This window comes from Neovison vison, chromosome 8, assembly GCF_020171115.1.
Source record: "Neovison vison isolate M4711 chromosome 8, ASM_NN_V1, whole genome shotgun sequence".
NCBI classification, from domain to species: Eukaryota; Metazoa; Chordata; class Mammalia; order Carnivora; family Mustelidae; genus Neogale; species Neogale vison.
In genome coordinates this window covers 5,323,320-5,343,750 of record NC_058098.1, presented here as the reverse complement: position 1 = coordinate 5,343,750, position 20,431 = coordinate 5,323,320, and the positions used below count along the sequence as shown (strand labels likewise).

General features: G+C 40.7%; 1 protein-coding gene across 2 annotated transcripts; it reads left to right on the top strand.

The window, feature by feature from the left end:
• The first annotated feature begins 1,812 nt into the window (after nt 1-1,812).
• On the top strand, nt 1,813-13,923 carry SPO11 (SPO11 initiator of meiotic double stranded breaks). 2 transcript variants are annotated; one of them, XM_044262287.1, is made up of 13 exons: nt 1,813-1,943; nt 3,924-4,037; nt 5,298-5,386; nt 5,804-5,870; nt 6,086-6,194; nt 6,683-6,769; nt 7,438-7,474; nt 7,795-7,904; nt 9,269-9,368; nt 9,666-9,703; nt 10,633-10,709; nt 13,194-13,305; nt 13,804-13,923. In XM_044262287.1, the coding sequence occupies exons 1-13, from the start codon at nt 1,813-1,815 to the stop codon at nt 13,921-13,923; spliced, it is 1,191 nt and encodes a 396-aa protein (XP_044118222.1). The 2 variants fall into 2 exon arrangements, with proteins under 2 accessions (XP_044118222.1, XP_044118223.1); XM_044262288.1 differs by lacking the exon at nt 3,924-4,037.
• Nucleotides 13,924-20,431: the final 6,508 nt, after the last annotated feature.

Genomic DNA, 20,431 nt, shown 5'->3' with positions numbered 1-20,431 from the left:
CTCTCCCTTCAAAGTCCTGTTGTTTGTTCCACATTGAGGATGATAAATGAGAGCCCACCTGTGGCACCACCCTCATCTCATCATGAGGGAAACTGAGACCAGAGGGGTAATTCCACCACCAGAGAAGCCTCTGCAATATTGCTGCCCCTTTCCAAGCCAGGCCCGCCATGGGGCCTCCTATCCCCGTGGTAGCAGCTTGAAGGTGGAGACAAGATTTACATCTCAGCTCTATCACATACCAACGTGCAATCTTGCACAAATTGCTTAACATCTCCAAGCCTCAGTTTCTTCATCTGTGAAATGGGGATAATAATTTTTACCTCCTAGGGTTGCCAATTTAAATGTGCTTCTTGCCCTGCCAGCTTCATGTTTTAAATGTTCGCTTATTTACCCTCTTCTTAGATGGTGAGCAACCAAAGGGCAAGGACTCTGTCTGCCATATTCACAGCAGTGTCCTCAGTTACCAATGCTTCCTAACTCAGGGTAGGCAGAGACAAAGTATTTGTGACAATAATAACCAAGGCCTTTAGCTCAGTGCCTGGCACAGGCAGCCATCATTATGAACGGGGTTGGGGGGGGCCTCATTGTTACTTCTGATGGTAAAGCAGTTTTCATTTCAAAACTATCAAATAACCAGGAAGTGAGACAATAAAATAGTTCTCTGAACGGGGCCTGTTGTCAGGTGGCTCTTCTGAGGCAAAGCCCTTGGCCTCCCATTCCTGTAGGACCAAGCCCCCCACAGGCCCAGGACCTTACCCTGCTTTATAATCTCTCCCCATTTTTCCTCTCTCTCAAGGACGTCATTCCCCAGAGGCAAGAGTCCTTCCCTGAGGCTTCAGAAGTCCTAGCTTCAGCTCAAGGGGGATAGGAGGTGGGGTGGGACACGGTCACAGACATGGACATGGACAGGGACAGCTCACCAAGTCTGCCAGGCAAGGATGTGGTTCAATGTCAGGATTGCTAGATGAAAACTGGATGTCCAGTTCAATTCTAATTTCAGATACACAACAAAACGTTTTCCAGTAACAGTATGTCTCAAAGTTGCATGAGACCTAGTCATCCTTAAAAAAACAACCACCACCAAGTATCTGTTGTTTATCTGAAACTGAAATTTAACTGAGTGTCCTGTATTTTAATTTGCTAAATCTGGAGATCCTTCAAAGTGATCAAACTGGGAGGCTGTTACCCCAGCCTGAATCTGCTGTGGACCTCACTTTCTTCCTCTCCTGCGAAATCACCAGGACCACATCAGCAACCTCCTGGGATGGTTTTGAGACTTAAGAGAGTGGCTACTATAAAAATATCAGTAAGGCAGGAATTTTGTTTGCCTTGATCACAGCTGAACCCAGCGCCTAGGGCTGCGTCAAGCACACGGGGCAGGGAATCACCAGAACTATTTCTTTCCATGAAAAAATCGCTGGTACTATTTTTGCCTCAATACGGCCTCTTATCCCCTTAAAAACAAACAAGGAAACAAATAAAACCACCATAAATCCATTTCAAGGAAAACTGGATCCAATATCCCAAACACGTCATTCCGGTACCCCTTGGGCCCATCACTTTGACCCTCAGGTGGGAGAGGACCTGGTTGAACTCCGTGCGTTGCACCTGCGCACTCCACTCAACGTTATGCGCATGCGGGGGAGGGGGCAAAGTGTGCGCATGCCCAGATAGAAAGTTAGAAAGTGCTGGGAAAAGAGACCAACATCGCCAGAGAGGCTGTCAGGGAGGGTTCGTTGCAGCACCCGGCAGGGCCGTCGTGGTCGCCTGTGGGCCTCCTGCCCTTGGAGCTTTCCGTTGCTGTCAGCCCTCATGGCCTTTGCGCCCATGGGGCCTGAGGCCTCGTTCTTCGAGGTTTTGGACCAGCACAGGGCTTCCCTGCTGGCCGCCCTGAGGAGAGGCGGTGGGGAGCCTGCGGGCAGGAGGACGCGCCTGGCCTCGAGGTAGAAGGGGTCTCTCTGGGACACGGTGCTCAGGAGTTAGAGAGGAGCTGGGTCCCCAGCCGGGATGGGGTGGGGGCTTGAGGCGCTCTGAAGGGACATGGCTGGCGGCCCTTGCCTTCTCCCCAGTCTCCGGCTGAGGCGGCCCCAGGAGCGACCCCCTTGGCTTCGCGGGTCACGCGGGAGCTCTGAGAAAGCCTTTCCTCAGAGCTCCCTCTCTCGTCCGCGCTGAGCTCTCCTTTTGGACTCAAAAAGCCCCGCGGGCAGACCCCGCCCCTCCTGTCTTCTAGAATGTTCCCCTTCTAGAATGTTCCAGGAGCAGCCCCACAGCGAGGCTCGCAGGTCTCCTGAGAGTCACAGAGGTCAGGGAGTTGAGGGCACAGCTTGGCTTTGTGTTTGTTTAAAACAGTGTCTTGTTAGGTTCCATTTGAGCTTAAAAAGCTTTCAGGGGTGGGGTGTGTGTGTGTGTGTGTGTGTGTGTGTGTGTGTGTAGCTGAGTGTTGGGCGTTGTGTGTGTGTGTAGCTCAGTGTTGGGCGTTCTCTCTCCATCGGGTTTTATCAAAATGAACGTGGAAGCGGTTTATAATGAGAGAACGATTTACACACGCTTTAAGTGATTTATTTAAAATCGGTTAAAGCAGTGGGCGGCTGGCGAGGTTGGTCAGAGCCAGGTGCTGAGGAGCCCGGTTACTGCGATTCTCCAGCTGCCCGGCTCGGAATTAGCTACAGAGAATGTATGTTATTGACCATTTTTACTTAAGATGCTGTTTCCCCCCCACACACACACCCCGGATCTGCTATTCTGGTTTATCAGCGAAGTTTTTCAGCCTAAACAAATTATTGTCTTTGAGAAGACTAAGCCAACTACCAAAACAAAACAGAACACACGCACACAAAGTGGAAAACATATAAGCAAACGGATTTTTATAAAAGTATTAGGAAGAGAGCTTGCGAGGATGAGGAAAGGAGGCACTGGAAGTCCCCTGTTTGAATTTCAGATGCAAATTAACCTAATTGTATTTTCAAGGTTGTCACAGTGTTCCTTGCAATTTTTTTTTTTTCTCCAAACTGGAAAAATGAGATCTTTCCTTGAGTTGGTTTTTATCTCTCCCTGTTAGAAAATACTGATTGTTTTAAGATTTGCTTTCTGATAATGTGTATTTTCTCTTTCTCCCTTCCTTCCTTTTTGATGAAGGTGCGTTTTCAAAGCAAGCTCTGAAGTTTCTGGCGGAATTAGAACATTCTACATTGGCGCATTTTCTAGATTTAATTTGATTTCCCTTCTTAGGCAATACACTAATGGTATTTATAACCGAACAACATTTTTTGAAGCTGATGGCTTGTGAAATTAAAAGTCAGCTCATAGAAAACTGGGCTAGGTCTTCTTATTTTGCTGTAAAGTGGGGTAATGGTTGCCAAGTCTTTCCATGGTAGTGATGAAAGTTTTTTCTCTTTGTATCACTAAATTTCAAAGGGCAGATTTAAGGCATGAGATCAATCAGGGTGATGTGTTACAATAAGAAGTTATTTCTTTTGGAATATTTTTTGCATTGCATTTTTGGGAAAGAAATTAAATTCAAAGCCAATATTACATCATTTTTAATTGAAACATTTATCAGTAGTATTTCAAGCCAACAAGTTTGAATTTAAGTAGGTTAATACGAAGAGATTAAAATATATTTATAAATCACTGTCTAGTTATTGATATTGTCTAAAAGGGAAAGATTACTTCAATTGGTAATTGTTAGAGAAGTAAAACTACAAGCAAATGAGATTTCTCTGCAAATAACCACCATAAAGACGGTTTAGTGCAATGCCGATGCCAAAATTTAATAGGAGAGATTTGTATGGAGGTGAATTACCAAGTCTTAAAAAACAACCAATGAAACAAAACCTACTTTTATGTTGATCTGGGGAAATTTACATATTGTAAAAGTCTAATTTAAAATTAAGATTGAATCATAGTGTGTTTATTTTTTTCAGTTCTGAGGTTCTTGGATCTATAGAAAGTGTTATCCAGGGCATCATCACAAGCGTGGCAAGGAATGAGGCACCTGCATTCACCATAGACAACAGATCAAGCTGGGAAAATATAAAGTGGGCATCTTGCATTTTTAATTTTTGAATACAATACCTATGTCATTATTTGAATTTATTTGAGTTTGAGTTCTAATCTGATTTCTTTCTTTTTACTGCTTTTACCCTGCCTACAAGGATTTAAGGAAGTTTACAAAATACATACCTCATAGGCAGGTAACATAAACTAGAAGTGGGTGTGAAAGATAAGGCAAAGGGAAAACAATGCTAGGAACAACAAATGAAACACCCAAAGAGGTTAGAATTCAAAATGCGTATGATAAATTCTTACAGTTCTGCTAAAAACAGGCTTCAAAGTGGGATCTAAGCTTTCTAGCACTCAAAGTGGGGTAATATGACCAGTGGAATTCTGCAGAAATACTGCAAAAGCAAAGTACTTGCTCTGGGGAGCTATAAGCAATCCTGATACTGGGAGGAAAATAAATGTGTGCGGAACACAGGCTCTTTCTCCTGGTAGATTCCCCCTGCTGAGTCATGTGTCCCAAGAAAGTAAAATCAGCAAACAGCTTTGTCAGAGCCCTCCAACCTGCTCATATCTTTTGTGTTTTTTAGATGCTCAGCCTGTAGAGTCTAGATAATGAAAAACACTACAGTAGTCCTCAATAAGTTACAGACACAGAATAAAAGTAATCTTGAGTTTCCAGTCACTAAGTATTCTTTTATGGTCAGTATAATTAATACAAACTAAACTTTTGAATCCTACTTTGCATAATTTTGCAGAATGGATTTCATCAAGCCGATGAGGCCCCTGACATTAGCCTATTTGCCTGGTGCCTTCTGCCACCTTTAGGACAGGCTTGGCAGTTCAATTTAACAACCTTATAACAAATTGCTATTTCATTTAATGTCATTTAGGAAGTAAATCAGAAATATAGTTCAAAACTTGTTAAATTGAGCAAAATTAATGATTAAATATTAAAATGAGCAAAATGCTAATAAACTTGTGAAAATAGTTCGTGTACACTAAATGTCACAGATTATACACTAAATACACACACACGTACACATTACACTCAAAAGTATTTAATTCACTTATTTTAAACTCTTTATTGTAGTGCTTCTGTATGTCACAAAGTAATTAGCTTATTACTACTTGGAATTATCTAAGATTGTAAATGAAGTTGTCCTAAAGCTTCAGTGCCTCTGTTGAGAAGAAATATGGATTTAGATGATGTGCAGAAGAGTGTATTAAGTGTATATTGTTTGCTGTTCAGAAGGTAATTCTTTTTTTTATCTTATTGCCTTTCAACAAAATGACAGGTTTGAAGATTCTGTGGGTCTTCAGATGGCATCTCATTGTACCACAAGAAAAATCAAAAGCGATTCACTAAAATCAGTTAAAAAATTTGGTAAATTAATATTTCTTAGCTTTTAGTAATAAGTAAGTTTGGCTACTTCCTGGGTTTAGTTGTTCCTAGTTGAATAATTTTAGTTGTTCTTTAATAGACCACCCTTATACCTAAAATAAAGTTACAGAATTTTTCATTGTCAGTAACCATGGAAACAGATTATAATTCCAAAATAAATTTTCAAGGTACATGATTCAGTAGAAAAGTTTTCTCTCAATTTTGTTGTTTAGAAAACAATTAATTTTATTTGATCCTTTGGGAAATTATTATCCTGTACTCAGTTCTTCTATTTTGGAAAGATACTTTTTTAAAATGTTATGGAAAGTAACTGGGGGTAGTCGAAATCCTTGATAGTGGTGTGTTTTGAATTAATTAGAGAAATGATGAGTAACTTATTCATTGTATCTTATTTTCCAGCCCTAATTCTTAAAATATTGTCAGTGATTTATAAATTAGTACAGAGCAACACTTATGCGACCAAAAGGTAAATACTTGTTTTGGTAAATCATTCCTTTAAGACCGTTTAGGTTAACTCCCATTATGTTTTGAAGTGGTACATAAGACTAGACTATGGGTAATAAATTACTTTCCTTGTATGTTGTGTTTCATCCAGTTAAAGCCTCCTACAAATAATACTCCAATACTTGTCATAGTTGAAGAGAATATAGCTAATTAAAAATATATATTTAACTTTCATAGAGACATATATTATACTGACAGCCAACTCTTCGGTAACCAGACTGTCGTGGACAATATTATCAATGACATTTCTTGTATGTTAAAAATGCCAAGGATAAGTCTACATATCGTAAGTAGCATTTAATACAAAACATCTTATTTTAAGACGAAAGATTTGTGTGAAATCATAATAGAAAAACAAATGTAACCTGTGCCTTGTTTTTGTAGTATTTGATACTCCATGTCTCTCATTATGAATTTAAGTAATCTGCTCTCAGTATATTCCCTTGGATGAATGGACTACAACAAGTGAATTACTAAGTATTCTTTAATTCCTTAATATCCTTACATATTTTCTCTTTTGCTTCTTAAATTCCGATCTGAGCTAAAATACATGTAGTGCGGCAGGTGAACGTGAGGACTGACTCAGCCATGTAGAATGTTAGTGAGGGGCTCCTAGCTGGCTCAGTCGATGGAGCATGTGGTTCTTGCTCTTGGGGTCATGAGTTCGAGCCCCACATTATGTGTAGAGATTGCTTAAATAAATAAACTTAAATAAATAAACTTTAAAAAATATGTCAGTGAAACAGTGTTCAAAAACAGCTATTATTTTTTCAGTTATCTACATCAAAAGGTTTAATTGCTGGCAACTTAAGGTATCTGGAGGAAGACGGCACCAGAGTGCACTGTACCTGTGGTTCCACAGTAAGCATATTCATGCACCTGCTTTAACTCCCTTTCAGATCCTTTGTTCTTGAAATGTATTTTATTTCCTGCTTTCTTAACGTAGTTTGGAGCGTAAGATGTTCAAATAAAACTAAAGGGTGAGTAAGCGTATGCTTTACGGGGTCGTCTGTTATGCAGTTTTAAAATACCCCAGTTGTCAAATGTCATATTAAAATAAAGATATGCCTTCCTTACAAAAATGTACTGTAGTCTTCAGGTAGAATGGAGCTTGGCTATGTTAGCATGGTTATTTACATAATCTTGATACAGTTTCCTGGTTTGGAAATTGATCTGTTTAATTCTGAGCTATTTGCTGGGCTTTGGCACCTGGAAAGGCCACAGCACTAACCTGAACAGCAGTCTGGAAATGAGCAGGAGACACCTGTGCCCTCTAGGGTAAGGAGGGCTTTAACTCAACCTTTCTGCGACTTAAGCAACGTAGCCACAAAGTTTCCGAGGGACTATCACCTGCCAGGAAGTAGTATGGGTGGCACATCTGTCTTCTTAGTGAGGAGTAAATCTGAGGAGTAAATCTCTGATAACTGGTATATTCAGAGAAAAATGAAATAGGGTTTGGGGATACACTTTAGATGTGGTTAAACTTGCTTTTTATTTAAAATAAAAACTCTCTTGTTTTGTTAACTTAGGCTGTTGCTGTGCCATCTAATATTCAAGGAATTCGAAGTATCCTTTGAGTGGGAAAACTATTTAAGCTTGTAGAATGTGCGTTCATCCATTATTTTGATAAACCAAGCCTTCATAGTGTATAACCATCATGCTAGACCCTATAGTGGTCAAGACGAACACACATGGTTTCTGCTTGAGGGGCTCTCTGTCTAGTAGGTGAGACAGGTATGGAAATATGTGAATAGATGTCTAATATTTGAAGGTAAAAAGGAATATACTATACAGCTGTTTGAAAATTGATTTCTACAGCATCACTATTTAGCTGGTGATTAAATGGAAATATTCTTGGCTTCAAATTATCAGCCTTAACGTCACAGATTTAATTACAGATGCAAAATTTCTATTAATTGTAGAAAAAGATGCGACATTTCAGCGACTCCTGGATGACAGCTTTTGCAACAGAATGTCCCCATGCATCATGGTTACGGTATTATATTGTTGCCCTTTACTACAATCCAAGACTAACATACTATGTTGGTGATTGGCAAGAGGGGTTTATAACATTATGTCTGCAGCTCACACAACATTCTGTTATCCACATGGCACATCCTTTGGGGTGATAGAGTAAGAATTTCCAAGGGGGTTATTTAAAATCCTCAAATCTGATTAAAATCAAAGTGGTGGTTCCAATTCTTTTTTTTTCTTTTTTTAAAGATTTTATTAGGGAGAGAGAAGGGCGCCTGGGTGGCTCAATGGGTTGAGCCTCTGCCTTCGGCTCAGGTCATGATCTCGGAGTCCTGGGATCAAGCCCTGCATCGGGCTCTCTGCTTGACAGGAACCTGCTTCTCCCTCTCTCCGCCTGCCTCTCTGTCTACTTGTGATCTCTCTCTCTGTCAAATATATAAAATCTTAAAAATCAAAAAAAAACCACAAGATTTTATTAGGGAGAGAGAAAGAGACAGGACAGGATCCAGGTGGAGGGGCAAAGGGAGAAGGAGAAGCAGACTCCCCGCTGAGCAGAGAGCCCAGTGCAGGGCTCGATCCCAGGACCCAGAGATCATGACATGAGCCGAAGGCGACTGAGCCACACGAGTGCCCCTGGTGGTTCCAATTCTTAAACAGCCGTGGTTTTCTAATACCACAGTGAGTCTGCACAGGCTCTCAGAGTCACCTACAGGCCATTCCCCCACGGCGGCTTGTCTCAACTGTAATGTGGTAACACTGGAGCTGCTCTGTGTTCTGCCTCCCGCAGGTTTGTACATCAGGTAATTACGTGAATGCCATCAAAGAGAGTCTGCTTTTCTATACATACATGCATACATACATATATACATACACAGAAACAGATACAGATACAGATACATATGTATGTGCCAAGAACGGCAGAGAACCCAGAAGCATACACTGAGATGCCACAGAGGCAGCCACAGGCATTAGTGAGCAAAGGGTAGTAAGCTTCCCGCACTGCGTCGCGAGGGAGGAGTTGATAACCCTGGAGTAATCAGGGACACCTGCTGGACGAGGGCCGAATGACAAATGACATGTGTGATGCTGCCTCTCCATGTCCCTGTTGGTAGATGTGACCGATTTTTATTATTTCTGTTTGTGCTGAAGTGTTTCCTTGGGATCATTTCCCAGGACCGGGGTAGTTGGGTCACAGTGACAGACGGAGGTGGGCGTCTTCACTCTGCTGTGTAGACTGGACATTTTTCACAGTCCACACGAGTCTTCCACCTGAAATTTGAGGTGCTCTAACTTTTCTAACTTTTAAATTGTTGATAAGATAAGGAAAAGGTTTTGTCAGTTGCGTTCTGCTGGAATTAAAATGCGTAATTTCAATTTTGCTTTTAGGGAAAGGGGGTACCTGACCTGAACACAAGACTTTTGGTCAAGAAGCTGTGGGATACATTTCATATTCCTGTTTTCGCTCTTGTCGACGCCGATCCACACGGTGATTTGTCGTTGGACTGTTTGAAGCAGTTGTCCTAACTAAATCCTCTCCATCACACTTATAGATGTACTTTTCTGCTCTTAGAACACTTCCATAAGTTATTTTAAAAGAAGATGGTTATTAGATTAAAATTACTGACTGTAGTCATCTGAGGCAATTTATTGTTATTTTGCCCCAGTGAACCGAACAGTAAGTTTTTTTATTGGTGCTGTCTATGAAAAGAAAAGTTGAGTGTACACACGATCCAACCTGTTACCTGCAAGGAGACGGGCTGTAAAGGTGACTTTCTTTTTACAGGCATAGAAATAATGTGCATCTACAAGTATGGATCTATGGTAAGTACAGAAGAGTATTTTTTCTTTTCCAACGTTGAGGTAGTTCATTTTCATCAGGGTGATTGCTGCATTCATTTACCATGAGGACCCCCAAAGTGTGCCAGGGAGCTACTCTCCTAGTCCACGGCCAGTCTGTGTTAGTGGCTGTGATTCCAGCTTCCAGCGTGACCAGTGTGACCACAGATGACAGAGTGGGATTAGCTGTGGGCAAGAGGCAATATAATCCTCCACTCTCTCAGCCTGCTGAAGTAACTGGGACCTCAGGGTAACAGCAAGGTCTGATTGCCAAATAAACTCTGAAAATTATATATAACCTTGAATTCTGACATTGCCGATTCCCTTTACACCCACTGTAAGGGAAAATGAAAACCTCACCAAATTTCACCACTAGCGTCTGAACTACCATACATCAGTCGTTCTCAGAGTATGGTCCAAGACAACCAGTGCTGGCATTACCGGGGAACTTGCTAGAAATGTACAGCTCCGTCCCCATCCAGGCCTCCTGAACTGGAATCTCTAGGCTTGGACCCCAAGTGACTCAGATGCATGATCAAGTTTGGGCACCACCGGTTTACACCATGGGCGTCCCTGACAGATGCATTTATATGACGTATGTATTGAGGTGTAAGGGATGGTGAAGTGAGATGTTAAAACACAGAATCATGAACAACAATAAATGAAGGTCAGAGAGGTTCATTTTTAGTTTTAACGTCTATAAAAGCAATACAGAAATCCTAGAGCTGTTTTAAAACTTTCCCTGAAAGCCAGGGTTAGCAAAAGTCTTGGTGATTTTTAGTTCTGTGGGTTCAGGGAGTATGTAGTCTTTCGTATTTATCCTTCTTAATACGTGAAACATGGGGCTGCAGAAATAGGTCTGCCGGTTTTCTGCAGATTAGCCTCACCTAATGTGCATTTGCTCTTTATTTTAGGCGATGTCTTTTGAGGCCCATAATCTCACAGTTCCAGCTATTAGATGGCTTGGTCTCCTCCCTTCTGATATTAAACGGTGAGATTAATTTTAGTCTTAGTAAAACTAAGATATTTAAAATGATGACTCATCATAATATGTAACAATGAGCTGAAAAAGTGACTGCACAGGAAAGCTATTAATGTTTTTTATGTTGTCACAATGACACAGGATTATAGAATTATGAATTAAATGCATTGATGTTTGTTTCAATTACAAAAATCCTTGAATGAATTTGGTTAACTGAACTTTCAGCTAGAAAATATTTTTTGTTTTACCTTATGGTTAAAAGATTTTGTAATATTTAATTTTATTTTTTAATTTTTTAAAAAAGATTTTGTAATATTTTTATAGTCATAAAGTATAAGACATTGGCTCTAGTGAAATGGTAATTGTCGACAACATCATTTGCTATATGAGTCAATTTTACTGTAGATTTAAAATTTTAATTTCATTTAAAAAATCTCATTTTAAGATTACTTAACATTTGGGAACCTAAATTTTGGCAAGTTTAGCATATATGTTCATTATAGAAAAAAAATCATTATGTAACAAGATAAAAATCCCCTACTGATGAACACCTTTACCCATGCAAATTATTATTACTCTCTGCCTGTAGCCTTAACTTGTTCACAAAAATGGAATCATGCTTTGTTACTTTGTAGTCTGCTTCTCTCACACAACACAATGAAATCACTTTTCCGTATCCATGACCTCATTCTAGTGTCTTCTGTTACTGAGTTTTAATTCTGGATGTACCAGTGTTTATTCAGCCAGTGCCTAGTAGTCAGACATTTGGGTGGTTTCCAGACCTCTGATAAATAGTGCTTTGATGGGCCCCTCCTGTAACTAAATCTGTGCCTGCATCTTTAATTAGTCCCTTAGTCCCGAAGGCTGAATTCCCAGAATTGTTGGGTCAAAGGGTAGGCACATTTTTAAGATTTTGACTGCCCTCCAGATAGGTTAATTATTTTTTTTCTCCTGGAGAGTGAGAGCCCACCTGTCCCTCAGCACAGGATATGATCCCTTTTATTCATCTCTGCTAATGTGATACTTTAAAATATTTCATTGTTTTAATTGGCCAGTGTGAATGAACTTAAACGTGTTTATTGGATTTCTTTAAGCAATGAGCAAACCTTGCTACCTGGTCCTTGTTGCCTAAATTTGGGAACGTGAACAGGTTTTGGGTGATTGCCACTTCTTACAAAATGAGGGCATAAGAGAAAACATTTAGTTTTTGGTTTTTGAATATTTGCACTCTTTTGGATCGAAGTTTTGTTCCATTTGGTATATGTGTCCTGGTCAAAATCCCTTAGGGGTGATCTGTTTGTATGAAAAGCTTTCCTAACACAAAGTCAGGACAAATGATCTGATAATTATTAAGGTGGAGGGCTTGGAGAAACTCTAGCTGCATCTCACGAATTCTACCAGTGCCCTCGAAGCTGCTCCAAGTAAACAGACAATGAAATTTTTACAGAGTGTGATGGCTCCACAAGCTATGTCTGTGGAAAATCCTCTAGGCCTTACCTTAGGCCTAGGTATGGGAAATCCTCTAGGCCTTACCCCCAATTTTAATCAAATTGTCACACTGTCTGGTAGCTGCCACTGGTAAATTATCATAATTGTGGGGACACATTGAAAAAGACTATTTGAAACTAGAGTTCTCCTGGGAAATCCAGGATTTGTGACTTCAAAAAGTAGTCTGTATCATAAATCCTGGACCTCTGCTGTTCTATTTGTAAAACACACACCAAGAAAAAATTACAATCCACCTTTTTTTTAAAAAAATGTAAAACTAGATAGGGGTGTGTATATTTGTGTGTGTACACACATGCACTTAAGTGAAGTAAATTAGTAATAGACTAACTTCCTTGACCCAGAAAGTTCTCATGAACTACAAAGAATGAAGTGCTCCATGGAGCCTGCGATCCCCCCGTGACTCTCACTGCTGGCCACGCATTTTCTCTAGGCCACTGCTTCGAGGCTGAGAGCACGGGGTGTCCACTCACTTGGTGGCAGTGCCGTTGGCTTTGTGTTTATCACCAGTGTCTGTGGTGTTCTTGTCATTGTCCTGTGCGTCTGGAAGGAAAACAAAAATTTACAATGGTTGTCCACTATGAATTTGAATCCTTGCTGGTCTAGGACATGTCAGGTCCCCCACATTCTGGCTTTTTTTTTTTTTTAAAGATTTTATTTACTTATTTGTCAGACAGAGATCAGAAGTAGGCAGAGAAGCAGGCAGAGAGAGAGAGAGGAGGAAGGAAGCTCCCCGCTGAGCAGAGAGCCCGATGTGGGGCTTGATCCCAGGACCCTGGGATCATGACCTGAGCTGAAGGCAGAGGCTTTAACCCACTGAGCCACCCAGGCGCCCCCAAATTCTGGCTTTTAAAGGAAGGACCTGTAATAATTTGCTTATCTGTTATGTCTGAGTTTCTTGAAATGGTATAATAAATTAAAATACATATATGACCTTTAAGTTATAAGAACACTGTTTTTACCGATTTTTTAAAATTCTTTTTCTAGGTTAAATATACCTAGAGATACTTTAATTCCGCTGACAAAACAGGACCAGATGAAACTTGAAAGTGTCCTGAAAAGACCTTATGTTACTTGCCAACCATTTTGGAGAAAAGAAGTATGTTTCTTTCTAAAATTCAAATGTCATATGTTTTATTGCCTTTAACTTTCATAGTGGTTATTCACATAATATTTTGAAAGTATCCTCTCTGAAATTTTATATAACCAACAACTAATGTGAGTGGTGTTTGGCAGTAAATGGTTGTTGAAAGACTGAAATGCCAATGCTAACAGATAAGATCAGATAGACAGAGCTGACCTATTTTTATCCTCATCATAGTTCTATACCCATCGTCTATGGCTGTATCATAGTTTATGCGGGGAGGAAAGAAAAGAGAGAAATCACATAAAGACACCAGAGCATTCCTAGTTATCAAGACATCCATACTGGGTATTCTTCTGACATTTTTTTCTAGAACACCTCTGGAATGTTCTGGCCAAGCTAAAACCTATTGCCCATGGCTTTGGGAATGGGGCAAGTCTAGATTTCCTAGTTTGAGTCGATGGAGCTGCGGCGCAGTACTTGGTCACAGCTGTGCTTTACTTCTATTGACAGATGGAGATAATGGCAGACTCTAAACTGAAGGCAGAAATTCAAGTTTTGACCTTCCTATCATCAGATTATCTCTCCAGAGTGTACCTACCCAACAAATTAAAATTTGGAGGATGGATATAAAAATATATCAGAAAATGAAAGAAGATGGAATTGGGAGGGAGACAAACTATAAAAGACTCAATCTCAAAAAACAGACTGAGGATTGCTGGGGGGGGGGACGGGAGAGGGTGGTGGGCTTATGGACATTGGGGAGAGTATGTGCTATGGTGAGTGCTGTGAAATGTGCAAACCTGGTGATTCACAGACCTGTACCCCTGGGGATAAAAATACATTATATGTTTATTAAAATAAATAAATAAATAATTTTTTAAAAAAATTACCAGAAAAATATATCAGAATATATCTTGTGATTGTAGGAGGTTTTTCATTAGTTTTATTTTTGGTAGTAGATACCATCTTGGAAAGAATATATATTCTTAATCCTGTAGAGGTAAAATAATTTTCCACTAGTTATATTTTTTGTCAAAACAATTTTATTTGGAAGACTTTATCCTTCTCTGTAGAACCTGAGTTCTATCCTGTACTCTAAAGTAACTTATAAAAGAGTACATATTATTTTGACTTCTAAATTTTATTTGAAAAAATACTGTACAAATACCATCACAGTCTACAGAAATATTTAATTCCTGCAATATAATTAATGTTAAGGCATGAAGCATCTTTTTAGTACCAAAACTAATAATAACCTAAATTTGAGAAGTTGAAAATGAATTTAGAGTATCTAACATTTCTTTTTTTGCCTTCATGGTGTAGGAGTCACCCCCCATTCGTCCACTCATGAAAGTAGTAAAATTTATCATGAATAAATATTTGGGTGGATGCAGTCTGAAGCGCTAAATTTTGTTTCTGAGTATGCTTTTTATTTTTACTAATTTATCTGAAAATTTCCCCAGGGTTTTATCCATTCTCACGCCAAATCAAGTCCCTTGACTTCCCCTCTAGTCCATGTTTATAAAACATGTTCAAGATTTACAGAAGCCTCAACTTTTAATAAGGTCCTTCTGTAAGAGTAAGGAATTGATCAACTCCCCTCAAAACCCTATCTGAATGTTTCCAGAGTTAAAAATAAAGTTTAATGACTTTATTCTATACTTTCAGCAAACGTTTAACTGCATTGAGGTTACCTGTAATTGTAAGCAAGAATATGTATTTAGAGGAGAACAGAATTGTTGGTGAGTTATTTTAGTAAGATAGATGCTACGAATAGTGGGTCCCATTTCTAAGAACTTACCTGTGCTAGTCACGGCTTACACACTCTCTTAACTTTCACAAGGGCCCTGGCAGGTCTGTAACTACATCTGTAGTTTACAGGTGAGAACACAGACGATGTTGCATGTCCAAAGCCGCGTAGCAGGAACGGGGCAGAGTGTGGACAGTAACGGAGCGGGACCAGCTACTGAATATGTGGGGCCAGGGCAAAATGTAAGTGTAGGGTCCTCCTTCAAAAGTTATTAAGAATCTCAAGACATGAGCAGAGAAGTAAAGCACACACTGGGGGCTCTTCTTAACATGAGGCCTGGCGTGACTGCATCCATGAAGCTGGCCCTACTCCAGAGGTTCTGGGAAACATTAAATAAGGTCATATAATAAAAAAAGAAAATACTTGTAGAACACATATTACATGCCATGTATTTTTCTGGGTGCTTTTGATTATCAACTAGTTTCATCTTAACAGAAACTCCGTGAGCTAGGTACCTTTCTTATCATCCCCACGTCACAGATACGACAACAAAGGTACAGAGCTGCTCAGAAACTTTCCCCAAGGTCACATAAGTACTAGGCAGTGGAGCTGGGACTCACCCCCAGAGCCTGGCTCCATGCCTTGTGCTTTAGCCACGACACTGGTACTTGAGAAGTGTGTTACATGTGGCCAAGGCAGCACACTGCTCCAGAAAGGTCTACAGATCTTACTGTTGGCTAGCAGTCAAATCAGGTCCTCCAGATGCCAAGCCTGCAACGTCAACAGTGCTGGTACTTCCTCTGGTCACGTCAAAACCAAGTATTTCATTTTGAGAATATTCTGTGAGACTCTCAAATTGACTTGTGAGACTATCCCAAATTGTAAAGACATTTTTATACATCACAAGTGTTTCTTTTTTTTTTTTTAAAGATTTTATTTATTTATTTGACAGAGAGAGATCACAAGTAGGCAGAGAGGCAGGCAGAGAGAGAGAGGAGGAAGCAGGCTCCCTGCTGAGCAGAGAGCCCGATGTGGGACTCGATCCTAGGACCCTGAGATCATGACCTGAGCCGAAGGCAGCGGCTTAACCCACTGAGCCACCCAGGCGCCCCACAAGTGTTTCTTTTTTTTTAAATTTTTTAAAAAGATTTTTATTTATTTATTTATTTGACAGAGATCACAAGTAGGCAGAGAGGCAGGCAGAGAGAGAGGAGGAAGCAGGCTCCCTGCTGAGCAGAGAGCCTGATGCTGGGCTTGATCCCAGGACCCTGGGATCATGACCTGAGCCAAAGACAGAGGCTTAACCCACTAAGCCACCCAGGTGCCCCCCACAAGTGTTTCTTTAAATTTATACCTTCCTTCCTTAACATCTAATATCACTAAACTTTGACAAGTGAAGGAAAATATCACTAACCCAGAAATACATGGCCCAGCTGCAAGGTGTCTGGATGAGGACATCCTGTCAAAATGGAAAGCAATGAAAAATCTACAGTAGTCACTAAGTTTTGAAAATAAATCAAAAATTTTTTGAAAGAAAATTTGAAAGGGGCTTGCAGATACATTCAATTTAGATAATTACATTCATTTCAAGTTTATGATGGAAACTTCCTTAAAATGATTTTCATTTATTTGGGAAAAAAATCAGAGAGCAAAATGTACTGTGTTTTGGCCTTGCTGCCTATCTTTGATGCAGATGAAAACCTAACATTAGTAGCTATTGGGAACCATATAGAATTCTAATTCTCAAGAGTTCTTTCTAAAAAGGATTACTGTAAAATAGATGGCCATTTAACATGGTAACTGACAACAGATAGCCCCTCTGCCATCATCTACTGTGTTTATTTTTCATATTTTCAATTAAGCAAGAACATTGGTATTGGAATTTGGAATTTTATAATGAAAGTGAATAAAAACTAGTACAACAAAAAGATGGTCAGAGAATCTTATTTTTTCCTTAAGAGCTCGTTATCACCCTCATAAAAGAAAGGCTCTTGTAGTATCCCCAGGTTTCTGTCATCACTGATGGTGCTAAGTGACTTGAGACGTCATCATTTCATGGGGGGAAAAAAAAACATTGCAGTTTCTACAAAAAAAGGCAAAAACATCCCAGGCTCGCCATCTATGACTTCTTTAACTGGAGCATCTCGGTTGAACTGTTTGACGGAGGTACCTGTTTATTGATACTCAAAAGAATGGATGGATGCTAAGATAGACTCTGTCAAAGCTAAACCACACGCACATGTGCACGAAAAAATATTGGCAGCAGAGTGTTTTTGTAGCAAAGTGTTGAGAAGCATTACTTCTGTTTGGACTTGGGTTTACCCTTATAAAAGTCTATAACCCAAGGAAACAAATCTTGTAAACGCGAGCCAAAGGCGCCCTCTGCTGGCAAAAGCTCTATTGGTCTCCCACATCTTCCCACTATTGGGCAGGATTTCTCTCTCTCTCTCTCTCTCTCTCTCTCAAGATTTATTTATTTATTTATTTATTTACATATTTATTTGTAGGGCAGGGGTAGGGGCAGAAGGAGAGAGGGAGCCCTGAAGCAGACTCCCTGCTGAGCGTGGAGCTGGACTCCCTGCTCTTGATCCCAGAGCCCCCAGGTCACGACCTGAGCAGAAATCAAGAGTCGGACACTTAACTGATTGAGCCACCAAGGTCCCTGGGTGGATAGTTCTTTAAAATATTTTCAAGTCATTTATTTTAGGAATGGGGTAGAAGAGTCTGAGATACAGAAAAAGTAGTTGGGTAAAACCATGAGGATTCCTGCGTGGGGCTGAGTATTACTTCTGGACAAAAATCCATTCCGTATCATCAGCTTTGGATTCACCCAAGCCCTCATAAAGCTGCACTTCGTGTATGCTTCTTGGCAACCAAGCTCTTTACAAAACCTTAACATATTAGGACTTTTTAATTAAAACTTCAAAATTAAAAATCACTTTAAATGAAGTGATGTATACTAAGCTTACAAGCGTATTTAGTTTCTATTCACCTAGAAATGGAATATAAATATTGCAGAAGTGTTTGCCAATGTGAATGATAGACATATCCGAATTTTAGTTATTTTTTATTTTATATTTTTTAAGATTTTATTTGAGAGAGCACAAGCAAGAGACCAGAAGCAGAAGGAGAGGGAGAAGCAGGCTCCCCCCTAAGCAGGGAGCTGGATGCAGGGATCGATCCCAGGATCCTGACCCAGGCTAAAGGCAGTGGCTCGACAGACTGAGCCCTAATTATTTTTTATTTTTGATAATTTTTTGCCTATACTTTTATGGCTTGATAATTCTACCCATGCATACAGATGATTTTGATTCCGCCTTCTTGTTTCTAGAGGGAAGAAGTGGGGAGACTTGCTGCAGCCTGCCATCTGTGGGTGTGGAGTCAGATTGCGGGGGGCGGGCTGCATGCATCGAGTTCCCCTCTACTCACTGACTCTGTGACTGGGACAAGTTACGACCTGGCCTTGGTTTTGTCCACTGTAAGATGGAAATAACAATAATAATGCCCCCATAGTGTCATTGTGAGGATTAGATGAGATAATCCATGGAAGTGTTTGACTAACTCTGTTCAAGAAAAGTCAAGGAGTGTTAGTTTTTGTTATACATGGCTGCCCATGCTGCTGCTCTCCTTCCCCTGATGGTAAATGCAAAAGGAGCTTGTCCGTTACATGTCCCTCGACAGCAGAAAGATTATTCTAAAGTATGCTGGATAACCAGTATTATATGAGAATCTGTATCATAATAGAGGTTTCTGGAATATTCCTCAGGCATGGAAAATATAATTCAACAAATACTGATCTAACAGCATATATGTGTAAGAGACACTGTGCTTGGTGCTGCAAAGGGTATGCATAGGAGTAAGGCATAATGTCTAGGAAGCTAGACAAGGCAAATACTTGCACCGTTTTATGAGACGGAATATGATAAGCACTGAGGGGGCTTTGAGAGGTTAAAGAAGAGATCATATGAGATCGTCCATCTGGGAAAGAATGAGGAAAGGTGTCCGTGAGGAGGGAGTACTTGTCGGAGAGGATTCCAAGATTATGCTGGTGGAGATAGGTACCAGATGGACTTCTCTGGCTCTGTGATTTAACAATTAACAGCTAAATCTGTGATTTAACTGACAGGTATGTTATCTGCAATTTAACTGACAGGTATGTTATCTCTCTCCACTGTGTTTTCCTTCCTATAAAATGGAGATGACAGGGGTGCCTGAGTGGCTCAGTTGGTTAAGCCTCTGCCTTCATCTTAGGTCATGATCTGGGGGTCCTGGGATCGAATCCCGCATCGGGCTCTCTGCTGGGTGGGGCGCCTGCTTCCTCTCTCTCACTCTCTCTCTCTCTCTGCCTGCCTCTCTGCCTATTTGTGATCTCTCTCTGTCAAATAAAGAATTGGCCAGCTTCATAAAATAATTTTTTTAAAAAATGGAGATGACAGTACCTACTTGATAGGGCTGCCCTGGCTATGACAGGAGATGGAACATCTAGTGCTCAAGAGAGCTAATATGGGGTGCCTGGGTGGCTCAGTGGGTTAAAGCCTCTGCCTTCAGCTCAGGTCATGATCCTGGCGTCCTGGGATCGAGACCCCGAGTGGAGCTCTCTGCTCAGCGCCCTCTCTGCCTGCTTCTGTGCCTACTTGTGATCTCTGTCAAATAAATAAATAAATAAAATCTTTTTAAAAAAATGGGAGAGAGAGCCATTATTACTATCACGACCTGGACTAGAGGTTCTCAGTCTCGTCTACATCTTAGGAGCACTTGGGGGAGCTTATCAAAAACGACTCATTCCCTATGTTCTTCCCCAAGACCGACCAGATCAGAAATCTCCCTGATCCCAGGCAGCAGGGCTTTAAGGAAGTTCCCCCAAATTGTTCCAAATACCTCTAGATTCTTGGGTGTTCAGCTGCCGGGCATGGCGAAGCAAACTCAGTTGGGAATCTGCTAGAAATGTGGATTCTCGGCCCCTTCCCCGACCTTCTGAATCTGCATTTTTTTTAATTTTTCAATTTTATTTATTTGACAGAGATCACAAGTAGGCAGAGAGGGACGCGGGGTCGGGGGGTGGGGGGGTAAGCAGGATCTCAATCCGAGGACCCTGGGATCATGACCTGAGCCACCCACGTGCCCCTGAATCTGCATTTTATAACAAGGTCCTGGGGGTCTGAAATCTCCCTGCGGATGCCAAGACTCCTGGTTCGCAGACCACACCGACTCGCCAAGAAGATTTAGCGGACCCCTGCCTCTTTTTTTCCTTCAGAAATCCAGCCACCAGCTGAAATATTTTGGAGTGGGCACGTGTTTCTGTGTCTGAACAGCCCCTTCACAGTCTTACGGACTTGGACTTCGCGAAAAGTCTTTCGCGTATGTGGCTTCACTTGAACCTAACTAAGA